The 18,970-nt window shown below is 37.9% G+C and overlaps 2 protein-coding genes across 7 annotated transcripts in view; one reads left to right on the forward strand and one right to left on the reverse strand.

Moving 5' to 3' along the window:
• Window positions 1-7,015, reverse strand: part of ankfn1b (ankyrin repeat and fibronectin type III domain containing 1b) — a 98,052-nt gene extending 91,037 nt beyond the window's left edge. The window contains exons 1-2 of one of the 2 annotated variants that reach the window (XM_067435010.1): window positions 6,774-7,015; window positions 3,790-3,854 (exon numbers count right to left, since the gene is read on the reverse strand). In XM_067435010.1, coding sequence (XP_067291111.1) covers window positions 3,790-3,842 — 53 coding nt within the window. In that variant the 5' untranslated portion in view covers window positions 3,843-3,854; window positions 6,774-7,015. Of the gene's footprint in view, window positions 1-3,789; window positions 3,855-5,013; window positions 5,122-6,773 lie in introns of those variants that run through there. The other variant, XM_067435009.1, reaches the window with a different exon arrangement.
• Window positions 7,016-11,175: 4,160 nt separating this feature from the next.
• The window catches only part of capn15 (calpain 15), a 42,176-nt gene continuing 34,381 nt past the window's right edge, over window positions 11,176-18,970 (forward strand). The window contains exons 1-3 of one of the 5 annotated variants that reach the window (XM_067434573.1): window positions 11,176-11,424; window positions 11,781-11,802; window positions 15,902-16,696. In XM_067434573.1, coding sequence (XP_067290674.1) covers window positions 16,512-16,696 — 185 coding nt within the window. In that variant the 5' untranslated portion in view covers window positions 11,176-11,424; window positions 11,781-11,802; window positions 15,902-16,511. Of the gene's footprint in view, window positions 11,425-11,780; window positions 11,803-14,123; window positions 16,697-18,970 lie in introns of those variants that run through there. The other 4 variants (XM_067434572.1, XM_067434571.1, XM_067434574.1 and 1 more) reach the window with 4 other exon arrangements.

Raw genomic sequence — 18,970 nt, forward strand, 5'->3', positions numbered from 1 at the left:
CCACCATAGGAATTAATGGGATGCGAGGAATGCTTTACTACTCATAAAAACCTAAAAATTCTCAAAATTCAAACTACAAATGCTAAAACTTTACCAAAAAAGTATTTTATAATGTCTACATGAATGCATTTTGAAGAACTGACTAAATATAACTAAATATACAAATAAAATTAATTATTTATGTCTTATTTAATTCTATAAACTAGCCTGATGTGGTCATACTCAACTCTAGTCAGAATATGAGTCTGATGCTCCATTGGGCAGTGATTATGGGGCGTGTTTCAACCGAACCAGGAAAGACATCAATTGGATAGACCAACAACCAATCAGAGCAACGAAGCGACGTCAACAGAGCTCAACTGCACTGTGTTGCCAAGTTCACATTTTTTTCCACGGGTTGTTTTCTATGTCCACGGGTTGAAGCAACTATTATGTGATATATAGACCAATGAGTGCAAATTTTAGCAGGAACCTCGCCAAAATAACACACATTTTACCCCCAAATGCCATTTTTACCACAAAAAGGTTCATAGTAGAACCTTAAGGTACGCATTTGTACTCAAAGGTACTAATATGCACCTTTTAGGAGTAAAAAAGGTACAAAGATGTCCTTTTAAGGGTACTGCCCCAGCGACAAGCTGTTGTACCCCTAAAGGTACAATTTTGGCACCCTCTTTTTCTGTGATAAATTAAAATAAGCAGATAACATCACCGTTTTCTCCAGAACAGCCAAATCAAATTTTGTTGCAATATTGTCCTGTTTAACACTGTGAAGCTGCTTTGAAACAATTATCATTGTAAAAGCGCGATATAAATAAAGTTGATTGATTGATTGATTGATTGATTGATTGATTGATTGATTATTATTTTTCCACAAGAGGTCGACAAAGACACCCAATGTAAGATATTTTGAGATTAATTAACAGAGTTATGCATGAAAGTGTATTATTGATAAAATCTAGTAATTTAAAGGTAAATTTAAAAAAAATGCATTACAAATATTATCAAAATTAAATGAAATAAGCTTTCTGGACAAAGAAAATTAAGTCTAATTTTAGGGCTTCGGGTCATTTTGACCCACGAGGGAAGGATTTGTTACAAAGTGCGATGGGAAGGATGAGGGTTGAGTGAAAGCAACTTTCATTGGTATGTCTTAAAATATGTCGGTACCATTGTTTTGTCTTTAGATGCACGCTAGTAATGTTTATAAAAGCTACTTAAATGTCCTAATTTAACTAAGGGCTAATCTGTGTTTGTAAATCCAGGCCATAATATTATTAGTTACTGCAGTTATTAATGCAAAACAACAGTAATTTTATGATTAAATTAGATTTATGATTAAAATCCCCCCCACTTTCTGCAGAACTTACCTCTTAAATGTTAGTCTGCAGCCTGTGAAGAAAGAACATTGCCCTCTAGAGTCTTCTGCTCTCTTCCTTACACACACACACACCGGGCGAGCAAGCGTCGAGGGTGTTTTTAAATCACAGATCATTGGTGTTGATGGTTCTGATAGTGGTTTGTCATGTCTACTGCCCCTGAGGACCGCTCACGTACGCACTAACAGAACCAAAACCAGCACGGATGAGACGTCAATGTGGATTTAATAAAGCGGTACGCCCCAGGCACATCTCCCCTGTGTCCAAAAAATGCGTACTTCGCTTTGACAGTTTGCATAAAACTGCATATCAAATGAGAAAGCCTGACTCCTCTGTTTTATTTCACATTTACATTTTATGCACCTACTTTTTCTAAAATGTACTCATGATTAAATTGTACTTAAAGGTTTAAATAAGGCTCTGCCTCTTGGCCACACCCACCTTCAATAAATCTACATATGGGCCGCAGTGGGAGGGAGGAGCCAAGACACTATTCTCAGCCGTAACTTCAACTCACTCACTCACCTCACAGTGTGACGGCAGAAGATGTGACGGCTTTAAAATGACTTTAAGTCAATCTGGGACGGTGATGCCCTCAGGAAGTGCGTGCGTCGTTTCAGCTAAATTACATTAGCACTTCCTGATGAACAGGATTATTATTACCACTACTTATCATTATTGCGTCAAATCAATTTGAGCTTAATTTGGCGTCTCAGTAAAGGGTCAGAATGTTTACATAAATTAGAGAAAACTGAAGAAAGAGTAGCCAATGTAAATAGTTTTTTTATGGATGCAGAGTACATTTTATCTGATACCAATGGGCAATAATTATATTCTGATAATTTACCAATACAATGACTGATATTATACTGTACAATTTTTAAGATTTAAGTAGGCCAGAATTCATCAAATTGATCGAAAGTGACAGTAAAGACATAATGTGGCAAAAGATTTCAAATATTTCCAAATGCTTTTGAACTTTTTGTTCATTAAAGAATAAAAAAGTTAATGATTTGCACAACAAAATGAAGCAGATCAAATGTTTTCAAAACTGATAATAATCAAACATTTTCTTCAGATCAGCATATAATTAATAATAATGATTTCTGTAGGATCATGTGACACTGAAGACAGGAGTAATGACACTGAAAATTCAGCTTTGATCACAGATAGAAAACAATTATTTTTAAATAGTAGTAATATTTCATATTTTTACTCTTTTTAATTAATCAAATGCAGGTTTGGTGAGCAGAAGAGACTTAATTTAAAAACATTTCATAATCATACACTAAACTTTGGGGTTCTTTTTTCAGTGTTTGGGTAGTTTTTGTGTCACTCAGATCCTGAGTCAGACGTAACAACCCAGTGGTTGGGTAGTTTTTGTGTCACTCAGATCCTGGGTCAGACGTAACAACCCAGTGTTTGGGTAGTTTTTGTGTTACTCAGATCCTGGGTCAGATGTAACAACCCAGTGTTTGGGTAGTTTTTGTGTCACTCAGATCCTGGGTCAGACGTAACAACCCAGTGTTTGGGTAGTTTTTGTGTTACTCAGATCCTGGGTCAGACGTAACAACCCAGTGTTTGGGTAGTTTTTGTGTCACTCAGATCCTGGGTCAGACGTAACAACCCAGTGTTTGGGTAGTTTTTGTGTTACTCAGATCCTGGGTCAGACGTAACAACCGAAGGGTTGAGTTATTTATTGCAGGAGTTTTTTTGCGATCTCTTCAGGAAAGAGCAGTGCAGCTCTGACAATTTGTTGCACGTCTTCTGTAAAATACAGGTTTGTGTACATTTTATTTTATCAATAAATTTGGTATTGTGCTGTATATTGTTTAATTTTATCCAAAGCCGGCACGAGATCCACCGCCGCTACAGCGAAAACGGAGACCGGTCGATTACACTTGAATTACTTCTAAATAAAATTTACACAGTGCCGCTAAAATTTACACAGTCCACCTATAAGTTAATCCGTAGACATTTATTCATGCATGCAGTAAAAAAAGCAAGTATTATAGTAAAAATGAATCAACTAGGCTGGGTTAAATAAACATCCCAATTTGCTGTCCTATATTTACCCAGCCCTTGGGTTGAAAACAACACAAATTTGAGTGTTTTTAACCCAGTGTTTTTTAGAGGGTACCAACCCAACCTTTCGAATGGTAGTGTAATTAGAAAATATACTTAAGATAAAAGCATATTGTGCATTGGTAGATTTTGAAACTGATAGACAGGAGAGTTGCAACATGTATTGCCAATGCTAATGCTGATATAATATGGCCAAATGTTGTCTGATTTATCGGCGTCTTAATGCTTCTCTAAAAGCACAGTACATCAATGACTGTCTTTAGGGCTTTTAAACATGATGAATATTGATGCGAGTGTTAATGAAATGCAAAACGTGAAGACTTACTCCATCAGTGTGTCCGTACTGAATACATCAGCATAACAGCCTGCAAACATCATGCCAGAGCCATCCTGAGAGAAAGAGACAGAAAGACACTGTTTGTTCATGTTCACACGCAGGAAAAGAGGAAGCGTCCCTAGAGCTGTTCCTCTTCACCTTTAAATGATGTTCGCAAACAATAAGCTGCTTTACAACCTGAACTACACAATGATAAACAGGAAGACTATTGTTTATTATGGATAGGAAAAAAAATGATCTGTGTGTTATATTTTATCTTGGACATGCTGTTTCAAACAGCATAAATAATCAATATTGTCTCATAATTATATACTAATGCATTTTTTTATATGAAACTTATATGAAAAGCATTTACAGTGGCCAAAAGGTATGTCCGGAGTTGCTTTACGTTCGATTAAACCATCAAAATATGACAAAATATTAACAAATATTAAAAAAATATTATTTTGTATAAATTTGTTTATAAATATTTACTGTTAAAAAAACAGTAAAATTAGTTGAGGTATGTATTTGACAAAAATAGTTGGCACAGTTACAGGTTATATAAAAGCTCACATGAAAAAGCATACATTGGCTACAACATAATCAGTTATTAATATTTCATTGGTTCTCTCGTTTCTCTCATAATTTCTTTGTATAATGAAAATTATCTCATTGTGTTATCTATAAGTTTCATTGTGTTATTATCACAAATCAAACAATTGACTACAAGCGCAACTACACAATATGCCTACAAAATCTTATTTTTAGTAATATCTGATTAAATGTCATGTGCATAAACCGGACATCACTTTTGGCCACTAATGTCGCACACAAAAAACACAAAACAGAAGGGATTTCAATTTACATGAACCTTTGTACAGGAAACAGATTTGTATTACCATGCATGCTTTTCTTGTAGGAAACATCCTTACATCCTGGATGTTGCATCATTGTGTGTGTGTGTGCGTGTGTGCGTGTGTGTGTGCGTGTGTGTGTGTGTGTGTGTGTGTGTGTGTGTGTGTGTAAAATGTAAGCCCTTAGGAAGCAGAAAACAGTCGTACTCCAGCGTCTCTACAAGTTCAAACAGAGTCGCAGCTCGACGTGTACAGATGCTCTTTGCGTGACTGAAACCTCCTCATCATATGCTTTACAAATCTCTCATTCAAATGATCACCCGCGTTAACCTTCCGCTGATATTTACGGGATAATGTAATCCAGTGAGTCACCCACCTGACAGCTCATCATCACTGCCTCCCTCAACGCTCACTTTCCCCGCGCCCGTGACTCACTTCTCTGAATGTCAGCGAGAATTAAAAGGGTCGACTTCACCATCCATGTAATGATTCACAAGCTGAACAGAATGAATGGAGGAAATGACACACTTCATATCAGCTCATTTCCTGTGGAACTGGACAAATGCATCTCAATCCAATGCCTCCCACTCACAAACACACACACACACACACACACACACACACGCACACACTGGGATCCAAACTCACAGGCAACAATAGCAGCCCTTTCCTTCAGTCACTATGGGCATATAATAGAGAGAGAGAGAGAGAGAGAGAGAGAGAGAGAGAGAGTGTGTGTGTGTGTAAGCATCCTTTTCCTGACCCTGCTGTATGCAGGACACACCTTACCATCTGACTTCCTCACACTCTCAACCTGCGATTCCACTGACCCAAACAAACACACACACACACACTTGATATTCATTTATAATTGTATTCTCTGATTAGTATATTTTGTTGTGCATTTTTTATTTTGGTAACTTGGGGCCAACTGCACAAAACTACAATAAGAGATTAAGTCGGGATATCTTGGTGATCCTGGCTCAATGTATCCGCTAATATACAGTTATCTTTTGTTATCATTATTGTTCTTGGTGTGAGTGTGCCTTCAGGGTACGTTTATACGACATCGGTGTACTACATTTTGCATACAGATGACAAGATCACCAAGATATCCCGGCTTAATCCCTTATCCTAGTTTTGTGTAATAGGCCCTTGGTGGTGCAATATTTTCATTATTGTTTGTTGATGTACTGTTAAATGTATTTTTGATATGTTTCTGTAATTATGTTGTGATTAGTGTGTGTTAGGAGATGGTACATCTCAAGGGGTTAATTCTACTAATGGCGTGTTTACTTGGCTATAGGAACATCCTCCTTTATGATTTTTGACATCAATGAACTGTTGTTTGTTTATGCAGGTCAATGACGCGTGTTATTGTCCAGATCAATTAAGTTATTCAATTCATACATACAATGGCTTGTTTGATCTTTAGTTGACCTAAATACAATAAACTAGCAGAGGAAAGAAATGACTTGAATATGATGAACATGTTAACAAATTAAAAGCAGTTTTAAAATGTCTTATCTTCACAATCAAAATAAGTGGTATAAACTGTCTGAGAATTTTGTAATTCTTGAAAAAAAAAATGTTTTACTCATATATACATAATTGAAATATTAATTATTAAAATATAAAAAATACGGTAGATAAGCAACAGACCAATTATGTAGAAAAATTATAAATCATAATTGGAAAAGTGTTTTATCCAAATAACGTTCGGTGTGTGATGTCATAAAAATAAAGTGATGCCATTCTGATGTCATGTGAAATAATTAACTGTGATATGATCACAGAGGCCATTAATTTCATATATATAACGTTATATATACACGCATGTGACACACAAACAAAAACATTTGATCTAAAAACACAAAAAGTCCTTAAAAACAGACTTCTTCACAGAAAATTTGAATTTATATTGGTGTGTGGCTGCAACTGTGTGATAGTTTGTAAAGGCAAAGCGACATCTGATCGCCATGACAACCGCTGAACACGAGCGCGCAAAACAAAAATCTCGCAAAAACAAAATCGCCTTTATTTACTAAACCAGCTTCAGATTTGACAACAACAATCTCACTGCTGATAACAACAAACACGGTCAGTTAAATGGACGTCGGGTAAACACACGCTTACCTTCAACACAAAGAGGTCGGTGAGTTTCCCAAACTCCAATCGCCTCAGTCAAAGTGCGAAAGTTTTGAACTCCTCAGGTCTGATATTCCTCGGATCTCTCTCGGAGTCTCTTCTGATTCCATCGAGGATAGCATAAAGCACCGGTCTCACTAAGATATCACTGTCCACTCACTTGTTGCCTGTATCTCTAAACAGTGTGAACTGCCTACTGGGGCTACATTTTGGGCATCAAATGTTACTAATAATAACCGTTCCTCTGAGCCGCCAACTTCTCTTCCTCGAGGGGGCGCGCGGCCGCTCAAAAAGCCGAGCTCGTCTATTCGCCTCAGGCAGATTTCGAGATGGTTTGTGCCTTATTGCGAGATTTATACACTTTAAAGTATAATCGTTTAAATCGTATTATTCCAAAGATGCATATTTGACATTTAAATAACTATAATTGCTGCTTAAATAGCTATGAATGAATCTAAAACAATGAAAGCCCGCGCTGAGAAACGTAACATGTACCACGTGACAACGCCATCGCCTTGGGTCTTCATAAATATATCTTTATATTAATATTAATTATTTTATGAATACAAAGGAGATAAATATCTTAAATATACTTTTGCTTGTGTATTAATATTAAATGCATAACATTTTATTCTGCATTAGTATATAATGTTTTATTTATTCTGTAGGTACTGTTATTATCTAAACGCTAAATAGGCTATATATATATATATATATATATATATATATATATATATATATATATATATATATAATAACCCATTTTATAGACTTGAATTAAATAGAAAATACAGAGAGTTATTATTTATTACGATTTGATCGTATCTGACCAATCACGAAAACCTCTGTCCGTTAAGCCCCGCCCACGATTTACAGAACGTCATGTTAACTTCCGTTCTAGCAGCTTATTCTATTTATGCGGGTTTTAAAACTTTCTCATTCATGCTTCTCTCTCTCTCTCTCTCTCTCTCTCTCTCTCTCTCTCTCTCTCTCTCTCTCTCTCTCTCTCTCTCTCAATTCAATTCAATTCAGCTTTATTGGCATGACTGTCGGATAGTACAATGTTGCCAAAGCATTAAACATGTAAGAAGTTATAGAGGTATAGATATCTAAATACAAAATATAATTAAAGAAGAAGAAAAAAAAAGAAAAAAACATATACTTTGCTATATTGTAAATATATTATGACATAACTCAATCGGTTGTAAAATACAGGGTAAATGGTTCCAGAGAGCAGTGAAGAGACTAAAGAGGGTTCAGCCTTTGTCCCTCATGATATGGCAGGAGGACACATACTGTGCTGCCAAGTGGATACATTTCTCTTTTTCTCCTAAGATATAACACAGTTTGGCGATGTCACTTGCTGGAATTCGGGGAACATTTGAGTGATTTGGGTGAAGTAAATTTTCTGATGTTTTTATATTTGCTGCACTGTGTGAGGAAGTGCAGCTCGTCCTCTACGACTCCATCAGGGCAGTGTGAGCACAGTCTGAGCTCTCTGGCTCTCCAGCTCTGCTTGTGTCGGCCCGTCTCCACACTCAGACTGTGCTCACTCAAACGATACTTCGTCAGGAGTTTTCTCTGACGATAGTCTTTAATTTGGATCAGGTAAGGTGCCAATACTCTCTCTCTCTCTCTCTCTCTCTCTCTCTCTCTCTCTCTCTCTCTCTCTCTCTCTCAAAATCTCGTTTTAATTTGATGTGACACGTTCAAACAAGTTTTGCTTCGTAACGAGATTTTAATTGTTAGCCTATCATTTGATTTTGATATATGGTTAATTGTTCAATTATGTGCACTTTTGAATAGATTAAATCTTGATGAATAAAGTTCTCTTTAAGTTATTTGTACTGGAACAAAGATTTTTTTTTTAACGTAGTCTACATACATATTTAATCAGAAATAGTTTTTGGAGAAATATAATCTAAAATATTTGGCATGAATGGCAGCAGTAGTTGGGACAGTAATTTGTTAAACATAAAAATACAAAATGGACGCATTATAATTGATAGTATGATTTTTAAAGTTCCTACCCTGCCAGCATTTTAACATTTATTCATGGGTGACATGAACATTTCAACTAATTTAGGGGTTTCACTAAGCTTTTACAACTTTTTTGCATTAGTTTTTGGTGCAACAAGATGCAAAGACTTATCTTGATTTTAAAAAATTTTATGAAAGTTTTGTTCTAAATTGATGTGTGGGGACAACCCAAAGGTAGAGAAATCCTGGGATATTTAATATTTCCTTGCACGTGATATTTCATACAAGTTTAAATGCACTAGGTGACCTGGAATTACCAGGATTAAATCAGTCCACATGCTGCTTTAAGAACAGACTGATAAAAACATGAGAAATGCCACTGGAACGGTTTCTGAAACTGGGAAAGAAGTTTGTAGGATTTACTTTTTTTTCCCACGCCACCAAGATCTGGATTAGTACAAAGTCCTCTCAAGTGGAGGATCACTGCACCAAATAGATTTGATTTCTGTTATTATTCTATGACCCCATTAGTTATTCTCTGTCTGATAAATGTTTATGGATAAAATACAGAGATCGGGCATAACATTATGACCACTGACAGGTGAAGTGAATAACACAGATTGTCTCTTCATCACGGCACATGTTAGTGGGTGGGATATATTAGGCAGCAAGTGAATATTTTGTCCTCAGAGTTGATGAAAAAATGCATGCAGGAAGCAAGAAAAATGGGCAAGCGTAAGGATTTGAGCGAGTTTGACAAGGGCCAGATTGTGACGGCTAGACGACTGGGTCAGAGCATCTCCAAAACTGCAGCTCTTGTGGGCTGTTCCCGGTCTGCAGTGGTCAGTATCTATCAAAAGTGCTCCAAGGAAGAACACATGGCCCCAGGATGCATTATGGGAAGAAGGCAAGCCGGCAGAGGCAAGTGTGATCCTTTGGACAATGTTCTTGGGTCCTGCCATCCATGTGGATGTTACTTTGACACGTACCACCTACCTTAACATCTGTGGGATGTGCTGAACAAAAATGTCCGATTCATGGAGGCCCCACCTCGCAACTTACAGGACTTAAAGGATCTGCTGCTAACATCTTGGTGCCAGATACCACAGCACACCTTCGGGGTCTAGTGGATGTCTTGATGGGTCAGGGCTGTTTTGGCAGCAAAAGGTATAGGTAATATACCTTATTATAACACAATATTAGGTCATAATGTTATGCCTGATCGGTGTAATTATCATTACATACTCATTTAGACCAAAGACATTTAAATGTATGTCTCCCTCTAAACTATATATTTAATTAATTAGCCTTTTTTTTTTTTTCATTCTTTCCAAATGAGAATAAACCATAACTTATAATCAGTATATACACAACTCAATGCTTGCTCTATCAAGAACACAAATATTGGGGTAAAGAAAATAATTGTCCCAAAACTTCCACTGTTCACCACTAGATGGGGCACTTGAAACGTCTGATACATTTTTAGGCTAATGCTGTACAACAGTACTGCCGTTCCCCACTAGAAGTCGCTTTTCACCGTCTCAAGCGGTCTCGAGTCACTTCTTTGCTTATTAAAGTGAAACTACAGTATGTACATGTACTTTATTAATCATGATTTAGAGTTTCATAGGAAATATTTCCTCAAATTATTGAACATGTGATATAGTATGAGAATAAAGTATTAAACATTTTTATTTAGATATATAAATAAAGCTTATTTATATATCTAATCTTATCCTTTTGTAATTTACATCAGGATCAGTTTCGCTTTTGGCACATTTGTTGACGAAACCGACTTATTTAACCGCGTCCGACCCCAGGCTGTCTCGAAATATTCAAGCTTTAAATATTATTGATCCTGTTTATCCTCTTCATATACTCCTAAATTCGAAGACACATAAAATATCTTACTGTCGTTTAATATAATGTATGTAAAATATTGTTCAGACGCTGATGTCACGTGATAGCTGTTACTTTTCATTGCGCTGATCAGATGGACCAATCACAGTCGATTGATGGTAGGATGAACATTAAAAAATATATATTTTTTAGACACTGCCGATTTACATTTAAGATTAAGTTTTTTTAATTAAATTAGTAGATTTTAACATATACAGTTTTCATTAAACAAATATTTAAAAACAAATTGGAACTGAATGCGTCTCAACGAGAATACAATTTTTCTGGGCCGCCAAGCGCCCCCCTGTGCGTATCCTAGGAAACACTTACTGGCCGACAACATTTGTGGTCCAATAAGAATGTTACCTTTCTCTCCAATACACACAAGGCATTTTGGGAAACGAGTTTCAGAAATCCGTATTCTGAACGCGAGTTGCGCCATCTGACCAGCGCAGCGCCGCGATCGAGCGCGGATTTACGCCGATTGCGTAGTGATCGGTTTCTTGTGATTATTACCGTGGAGCATGAGGAACCCTGCGAGATTAATGCAGTAGATCAAACCAGCCAGATCACACAATAACCTATCCACGTAACGAGCATGGATCGGCGGAAAAAGCAGCTCGTGGAGAGTGAAGACGCGTATTTATGAAGGGTTTGGGGAATAAATAGCTCATTCCGGACCAAAGAAGGGAAAGTTAAACGGGCAAATCAAGGAAGACAAGATCAGATCGGTCCATCGGTGTCTGCCTGTGCTTCACGAGTAAGATCACTTTTCTAAACACAGATTAAATAGATCAGAACATCATAACAAACATCACGTGTCAAGCTGTAGGTTATTTGATGTAAATGTGTGTGTTTTGGCGGATTCTTTCTCTAATATCTCGAGCGACAGGCAAATCAAATGTTACATTGTATCGTTTCTGTTCAACTTCCCTGGCGAAGTGACACAATGTAACAATCTGTCATTGAAAGAAATGCTGGTTGTAAAGTCGATCGCTGGTTTTGTAATAGTTTAAGATGTGGTTTGGCACAGTTTAGCTCCTGGTTCAGTGATGGTTTATTTGGTGCATCTGAAGTAGGAAGTGAATTCTGATATATGGAAGTATGTTTTTTTAGTGCTGTGTGAAAACATCAAACTGTAAGTGTGTGTGTGTGTGTGTGTGGTGAATCACTTTGGAATATGCTCATCTTGAATAATAGAAACATCTTCCACATTCAACAAATCCTCATTCAATTTCAGACTGAATGTGTTTAAGTCTCTGTCCTCAGTTCTGTTTTCTTCTGTCGGTTCATGTCTGATTATTTGCCTATTAGTAAGACTATTGAAGTGTAGTTTAAGTTGATCTCAGGATCCTGTCTGTCTGTATCCAGCAGTCTGTCTGTCTCGTATGGGTCAGTTGGCTTTGAATTCAGTGTAACAGGTGTTAGTGTAGTGTGTGTGTTTTGGGTTTATTAACTCTACTTGCGTTTGAAATGCTCAACATGTTTTTGAACTTTTATAAACTCTTTTAAATGTAGCGCGTCTGTCAGTACTGTTAGCTTTGTATCAGAAGTGTATGGTATGAGTAAAGGTAAATGTGTGGGTGTTTCCATACAGTCTGACTCATTTTCTCATGAATCTGTCACATTCCTTAGATAAATATGTGGGCATGTTTTGTCACAGTTAACACAGTCTGTTGTGGTTTCAATAAGTCGATTCACATTTCTGCTCTCTAACCCCACAAGAGTCTGTAGCTGTGTATGTGTGCGTACATAAGATCTTGTCAGACTGGTTTTATTAGCTGAGGTATTGCAAAAGTGCAAGAACATAATTTGCGTTGAACACGCTATGCATTGAACACACGCCAACTGGATTTTGAACACACATTCATTGGCCTACTGCTCTAACCATGATGATATTGCTATGATTAATGCATTGCTCGCAGACCCAGTTTCTAAGTTTTTAGGATGTTTTATTCATTAGGAATATTAACTAATAGCCAGGAACAATATCAGGAACATTAAGAGTTTTTCCACATTCTGTGCGTATTGCACTGCAGTTCGCGTTTATCTTCTCATAATAATGCACTGATCTGGAATTTTATGGCAATTTGTTTTAGGGCTGTCAAATGATTAATCGCATACAAAATAATAGTTTGTGTTTGCATAATATATGTGACCCTGGAGCACAACACCAGTCATAATATGCATGGGTATATTTGTGGGAAAATTCTTTGGGTCAAAATGATTGATTTTTCTTTTATGCCAAAAATCATTAGGATATTAAGTAAAGATATTTAGTAATTGTCCTACTGTAAATATATAAAAAAAAATGTATTATTCGTAGTAATGTGCATCACTAAGGACTTCATTTGGACAACTTCAAAGGAGATTTTCACAATATTTAGATGTTTTGCACCCTCCGATTTCAGATTTTCAAATAGTTGTATCTCATTGTATCATAAATATTTTATAAAGCAAAGTTAAATATAACTATTATAAAATATAACTAATATAAATGTTTCTTAAAGGGATAGTTCACCCGAAAATGTGATGTTTATCTGCTCACCCCCAGGGCATCCGAGATGTAGGTGTGTTTGTTTCTTCAGAAGAACACAAGTGAAGATTTTTAACTCAACCGTTGCTTGTGTCTATGGGGTGTATTTCTATGAGAGTAAAAAACACACAGACACACAAATCCATATTTAACCCTGTGGCTCGTGGCGACACATTGATGTCTTAAGACATGAAACGATCGGTTTGTGTGAGAAACCCGACAGTATTTATTTTATTTTTTTTTACCTCATATCAGACGACTCTCATCTAGTATTCCCAACGCCATTACTTCCGTCGGAAAAGGTCAAAAGACTGGCGCCATCATATATATACAGATCGTTTCATGTCTTAAGACATCAATGTGTCGCCACAAGACAGGGTGTAATATGGATTCGTATGGCTTTGTTTTTTACTCTCAGAAATACACCCCATTGACATCCATTATACGAGCAACAGTTGAGTTAAAAATCTTAATTTGTGTTCTTCTGAAGAAACAAACACACCTACATCTCAGATGCCCTGGGGGTCAGCAGATAAACATCACATTCTCATTTTTGGGTGTGTGACTTCCGGTCGCATCGGATGCAAACAAACACCTGTCGTAACTGCCGCCGTAAATGTAGAGAATCTTCTGATATGAGTTTGCACACAGCACTCCTGATTATGTGTGTGTGTGTGTGTGTGTGTGTGTGTGTGTGTGTGTGTGTGTGTGTGTGTGTGTGTGTGTGTGTGTGTGTGTGTGTGTGTGTCTTCATTTGTGTTCTTCTGAAGAAACAAACACACCTACATCTCAGATGCCCTGGGGGTCAGCAGACAAACATCACATTTTCATTTTTGGGTGAACTATCCCTGTGTGTGTGTGTGTGTGTGTGTGTGTGTGTGTGTGTGTGTGTGTGTGTGTGTGTGTGTGTGTGTGTGTGTGTGTGTGTATTTAGGCCTATATGTACATAATAATTATACACAGTGCTTTATATGTGATTTAATCGCCTTTATTTGTTTGACAGCCCTAATTTCTCCAATATCTCTCAAAATATAGAAAAAAATGGCAGCTGTGAAACAGTAAAATATACTAAAAATGGCATCACATACTAACAAAAGATACACGGCTGACCTCCACATCTAAATATGTTCATCACGGCTCATAAAGCCTATTGAAAACGGCATGCAGTCACCCTTTCATTTTTTTCTGTTTATTTTAAGACATTTTGACTGGAAATTGACTTTAATGGTCCATATATAAGTTATTTCTAATGTTGATTTTGAGGTGACATACGAGTAGGAGCCAGAAACTTTATTGACAGGCTTTGTGAGATTCACCCACTTATAATCTAGATTATTGTAGATTTATATATTTCAAAAACACAAGAGATTATGAATCCTCGAGCGGAGCCTGAGCAGTGAATCTGCGCATGCGCGCTGCTGACTCGCTGTAATCCTCGCGCATCTTCGCGTGCTGGAGAGAAACAGGCTGAATTAGGAACCGAATCAAATAAATAAGCTCAGCGTATGCATGCACATCCAACTGCGCGTTAGACGCATGCATGCTGTCATCATGAGTCCCGTGAGGAGATGCATGAAGGCACCGCTGCAGTTTAGCTGCTGGCTGTGTGTGTTTATGCGGCGGCAGCATCATCCGCTCCAGCCGAATCATGAGTGACCGAACTGCCTCACGGAACCGCACATCCGGACGCGAGCGTTTTAGCCGCAGGGATTTGTCCGTATCATCCATCCGGATGCTGGACCGCAGTTAAGACCCCGGATAACCGGCGGAACCGGAGCGCTCCTATCCTCACCGGGCCCGAGACCACTGCACCTCACCCGAGCCTCTTCGCGCCGTTAAATATTCATAGTCACGATCTGAGTGTCAAACTTGATACTCCGGTGCCTGGAGAGACAGATGAGAACCTTCACAGCCAACGCTGTCACGTTATAAACATCTGCATGAGCTTTAGATGAGACGAGCAGCTGGATCTTATACAGGCTGGAGGACATTCACTGCAGCACCTGCAGTCCGACCCGTTGAGGGCCTCCCCTGGGTCAGAACCTCGAAACTACCGCTGCTGAGGCACATGCATGCAGACACACTGATATAGGGGTTTACAAACACACACATACAAATATGCTTGCATGCATGCAGGGTCTGGATATGTTGTTTTATTAATCTGGCTGATTTTATTTCCTATGCCGTTATCATACACTTAATAGGGATGCACAATATAATGGTGGCTAAGTTGGTGTTGGCAGATCATATTGGTCAGAATTAGATGCTAAAATGTACACTTTTTAATTTTTATAAAGTTATCCATCCTTTCTGCTGAATGTTAAAACGGTGCTTAATTGTAAATATAAAATGTGAAATTATTTTATAAGCATGCAAAACCATATTTAGTCATTATATCAGTCATACTGGCCATACAATAATCTTATCTGTAACTGAAAAAAAATAAAAAATAAGATTGTTTAATTGTAATAATTTTTTTACTAGTTAAAACCTCTTCAAAAGTCTTTTTTTAATAGGCTGTACTATACGTTGTGGATGTTGTTTTTAAAATTCGCCTTCGCGTGCTTCTCAGATCAAATGCATGCACAGTAAACACACACACACATACACTTATTCACATGCATAGATGCACACAGACTCATATGCTTGTTCTCTGGACGCTGATGTTTGTATGCGATGAAAGGAATATTTGCTTCTGCAGGCTGGATGAAATGTGACGCATCGTAATCCCGGTGACAGCTGCGGAAAGATGAGCCACAGACAGAGAGAGAGAGAGAGAGGCAGTGAACATGATTAGAGGGACTGCGCCGTGACTCAACCAGACGCATAGAAAAACAAGACGGGACGCGGCGCTCCAGTGGAGGCTGGAAAGTTTCTAGCTGCATCAAAGTTCCTCTTTTAAAGCTGTAAACGCTGTGTTTTCATCTCTAGCGCCTCAGTGATGTATTGCACTGCCATCCCTGAGGTGTCGTCCTTCCTCTCAGGCGAGGTTACGGCAGGTTAAACGTCACCTGAAGCGTAGAGAGACTGGGCCCGTGGAGCTCAAGGGCCCCGTGGCCCTCGCAGACCTTTGGGAAACGCCATCCGTGGATCCTGTGAACTCTTTGGCCTGCATGCGTGAGCGCCGTCGATCACAGGCACTTCCAGTCGGGTCTAAAACACGTCCTGGTGTTGATCTCTGGCAGACTAGAGGAGATGTCTGACCCATCAAACTGAGATTCAGAACCTTTGCGTTTGTGTGTATTTATGTGTATGAAAGACGAACAGAGGGACACAGTGTGTGTGTTTAGAAGTTGCTCGCTGTCGTGGCAATGGGGAGCTCTGCGTCGTCTCTGACCACGGACAGAGAATCAGATCACGGTTTCGGCACGGCTTCGTTCCCCGCGGCCGCTCCGATGGGCTGGCTCAGGACCAGCCACAGCAGTCCGGTGTGGGGAACCACTTTCATCACACGCCAACAGCAGCAACAGCAGCCTATTCCACACCGAGAACGCAGGTAAACGCATTCATGCAGACGTCACCTCATCCGGGGGTTTAAGGTCAGCATGACTACCAATACACATTCATCAAAAAATGTAGGCCCAGAATTGCATATTAAATTTCCGTCCTTTTGGATTACACACACACATATATATATATATTATAAGCCATTTTAATAGATGCATGATTGTTAAAATAAAATAAAATAAAATAGATGCAATTAGTACACTATACCTTTTTTTATTTAGAAATCTGACCTGTTTTATTTATGTATGACTTACAAATATGCATCACATTTTATATTAAACGTAACATTTTATATAAAAATTTTATATGCATTCAAATAGCATTTTCCTAGTCTGCAAATATTTTAAATGTGCATGCTATTCTGATGAAAATGTTTGCCCACTTTACACCATCCATCCATTAATTTCCTGATTAATATTCCCCTGTTTCATTTGGAAATGCATAAACTTAGTTGCATATGCTATTTGGAGTTGCATTAGGATTGAGGTGTTCCTTCTACATTCTGGGTTTCGTACAACCATTCAAAGGTTGGATTGGTTTGTTTTTTAGTAAATTAATACTTTTATTCAGCAAGGAAGCATTAAATTGATCAAAAGTCACAATAAAGTAATTGTAATGAAGTTCGTCAATATGGGAAGGGAGGAGGCAGGAACCGGCGAACATTTAATGACTTTAATAAATAAAATAAACAAACTGAAAGTAAACCGCAGGCAGCCGCTCACGGACGACTGCCCGCACCCGCATAATAAAACATAAACAAAACTCAACGTAAAGTCCAGGTCTGGTCCTCTCTCGTCCTTCACTGGTGTCGCTCTCCTTATATGCCTCCGAGCTCCCTCACGAGAAGACTTGAGACCGGTCTCGCTCGCTCCTCCCACGTCTCTCACTTGTCTACCTCGCCACAGTAATATTACAAAATATTATAATAATATATAACATAATATTTTGTATTAATTTCCACAAACATGTGAAGCAACACAACTGTTTTCAACATTAATAATACTCATAAATGTTTCTTGAGCAGCAAATCATCGTGTTAGAATGATTTCTGAAGGATCATGTGACACTAATGATGCTGAAAATTCAGCTTTGATCACAGGAATAAATTACATTTTAAAATATATATTCACATAGAAAACAGTTATTTTAAATTGTAATAATATTTCACTGTTTTTACTGTATTTCTGATTAAATAAATGCAGCCTTGATGAGCAGAAGAGACTTCATCAACATTAAACAAATCTTACCAACCCCAAACTTCTGAACAGTAGTGTATGTAGTGCACTAGGAGGATGTTTAATGGAGTGTGTGTCAACACAGTGTTTTGCTGAAAAGTCTTGGACAGATTCTGAATGTGTGTGTGTTTGATAAGCAGATGGTCTGGTCTTAGCAGATGGCAGTGAAAGCATCTTTTTACTAGAGGACTTTCCCTTTACCACTGTTTGCCAGGGGCACTCTGTGAGCCTGTGAGGTTTCACATGTGTGTGTGTGCGTGTTGATAACACACATCTTTGACATTTTTCTCTGTTACATAGACGTTAAACATGTTTGCATCGCATGTTGAGGCATTGATGCTGGAGCTGAATCATCAGAAAACATACGTCTTTAAAAGAGCTGCTGAGGGGCTAATGTTAATTTAAAGAGAGAGTTCATTCAAAAATGATAATTCAGTCATGTGTTCACCCTCATGTTGTTCCAAACCTGTGAGAATTTCTTATAGACGATGTACAGTATAGTAGATTGTTGCTCTTTTGCCTACAGTGAAGCTCCAACATTAGCATTTATAATCAAATACATTTTAAAGATGCATTTTGCAAGGTTTGTCATCATCAAAACATCATTGGTTCTTGCATGTCTTGTTATAAACATATTGAGTCGCCATATTTGAATGTACACGATAATAGCTAAACAGAGGGCAAGTTTTATTATAGATTAGAATTACTTAAAGTGGCGGTGGATTATGATTTCACTTTTGAAGGACTACAACAAACAGCTGGTAGGGACTACTATGAGCTTCTTCCTGGGTTAGTGACATCACTAACCCTTACATTTACATAAACGCAACAAAGGCCATGTTGAGAAGAGGAAGAGTTGTTGTAGTCGAGCACATTTGGGAGTCGCTGGAGCTGTCACATCCGTCTTTCACATGTATTGCAATACAGTACGTAACACAAATATTAATAAAATAAAAGTTATAACCGTAATTAAACTAAACTATACCAGTTCTCTCTTCATGCAGCAGATATTCTCTCGCTCTGTGCAC

The sequence above is a fragment of the Pseudorasbora parva genome, chromosome 24 (genome assembly GCF_024679245.1).
Source record: "Pseudorasbora parva isolate DD20220531a chromosome 24, ASM2467924v1, whole genome shotgun sequence".
NCBI lineage: Eukaryota > Metazoa > Chordata > Actinopteri > Cypriniformes > Gobionidae > Pseudorasbora > Pseudorasbora parva.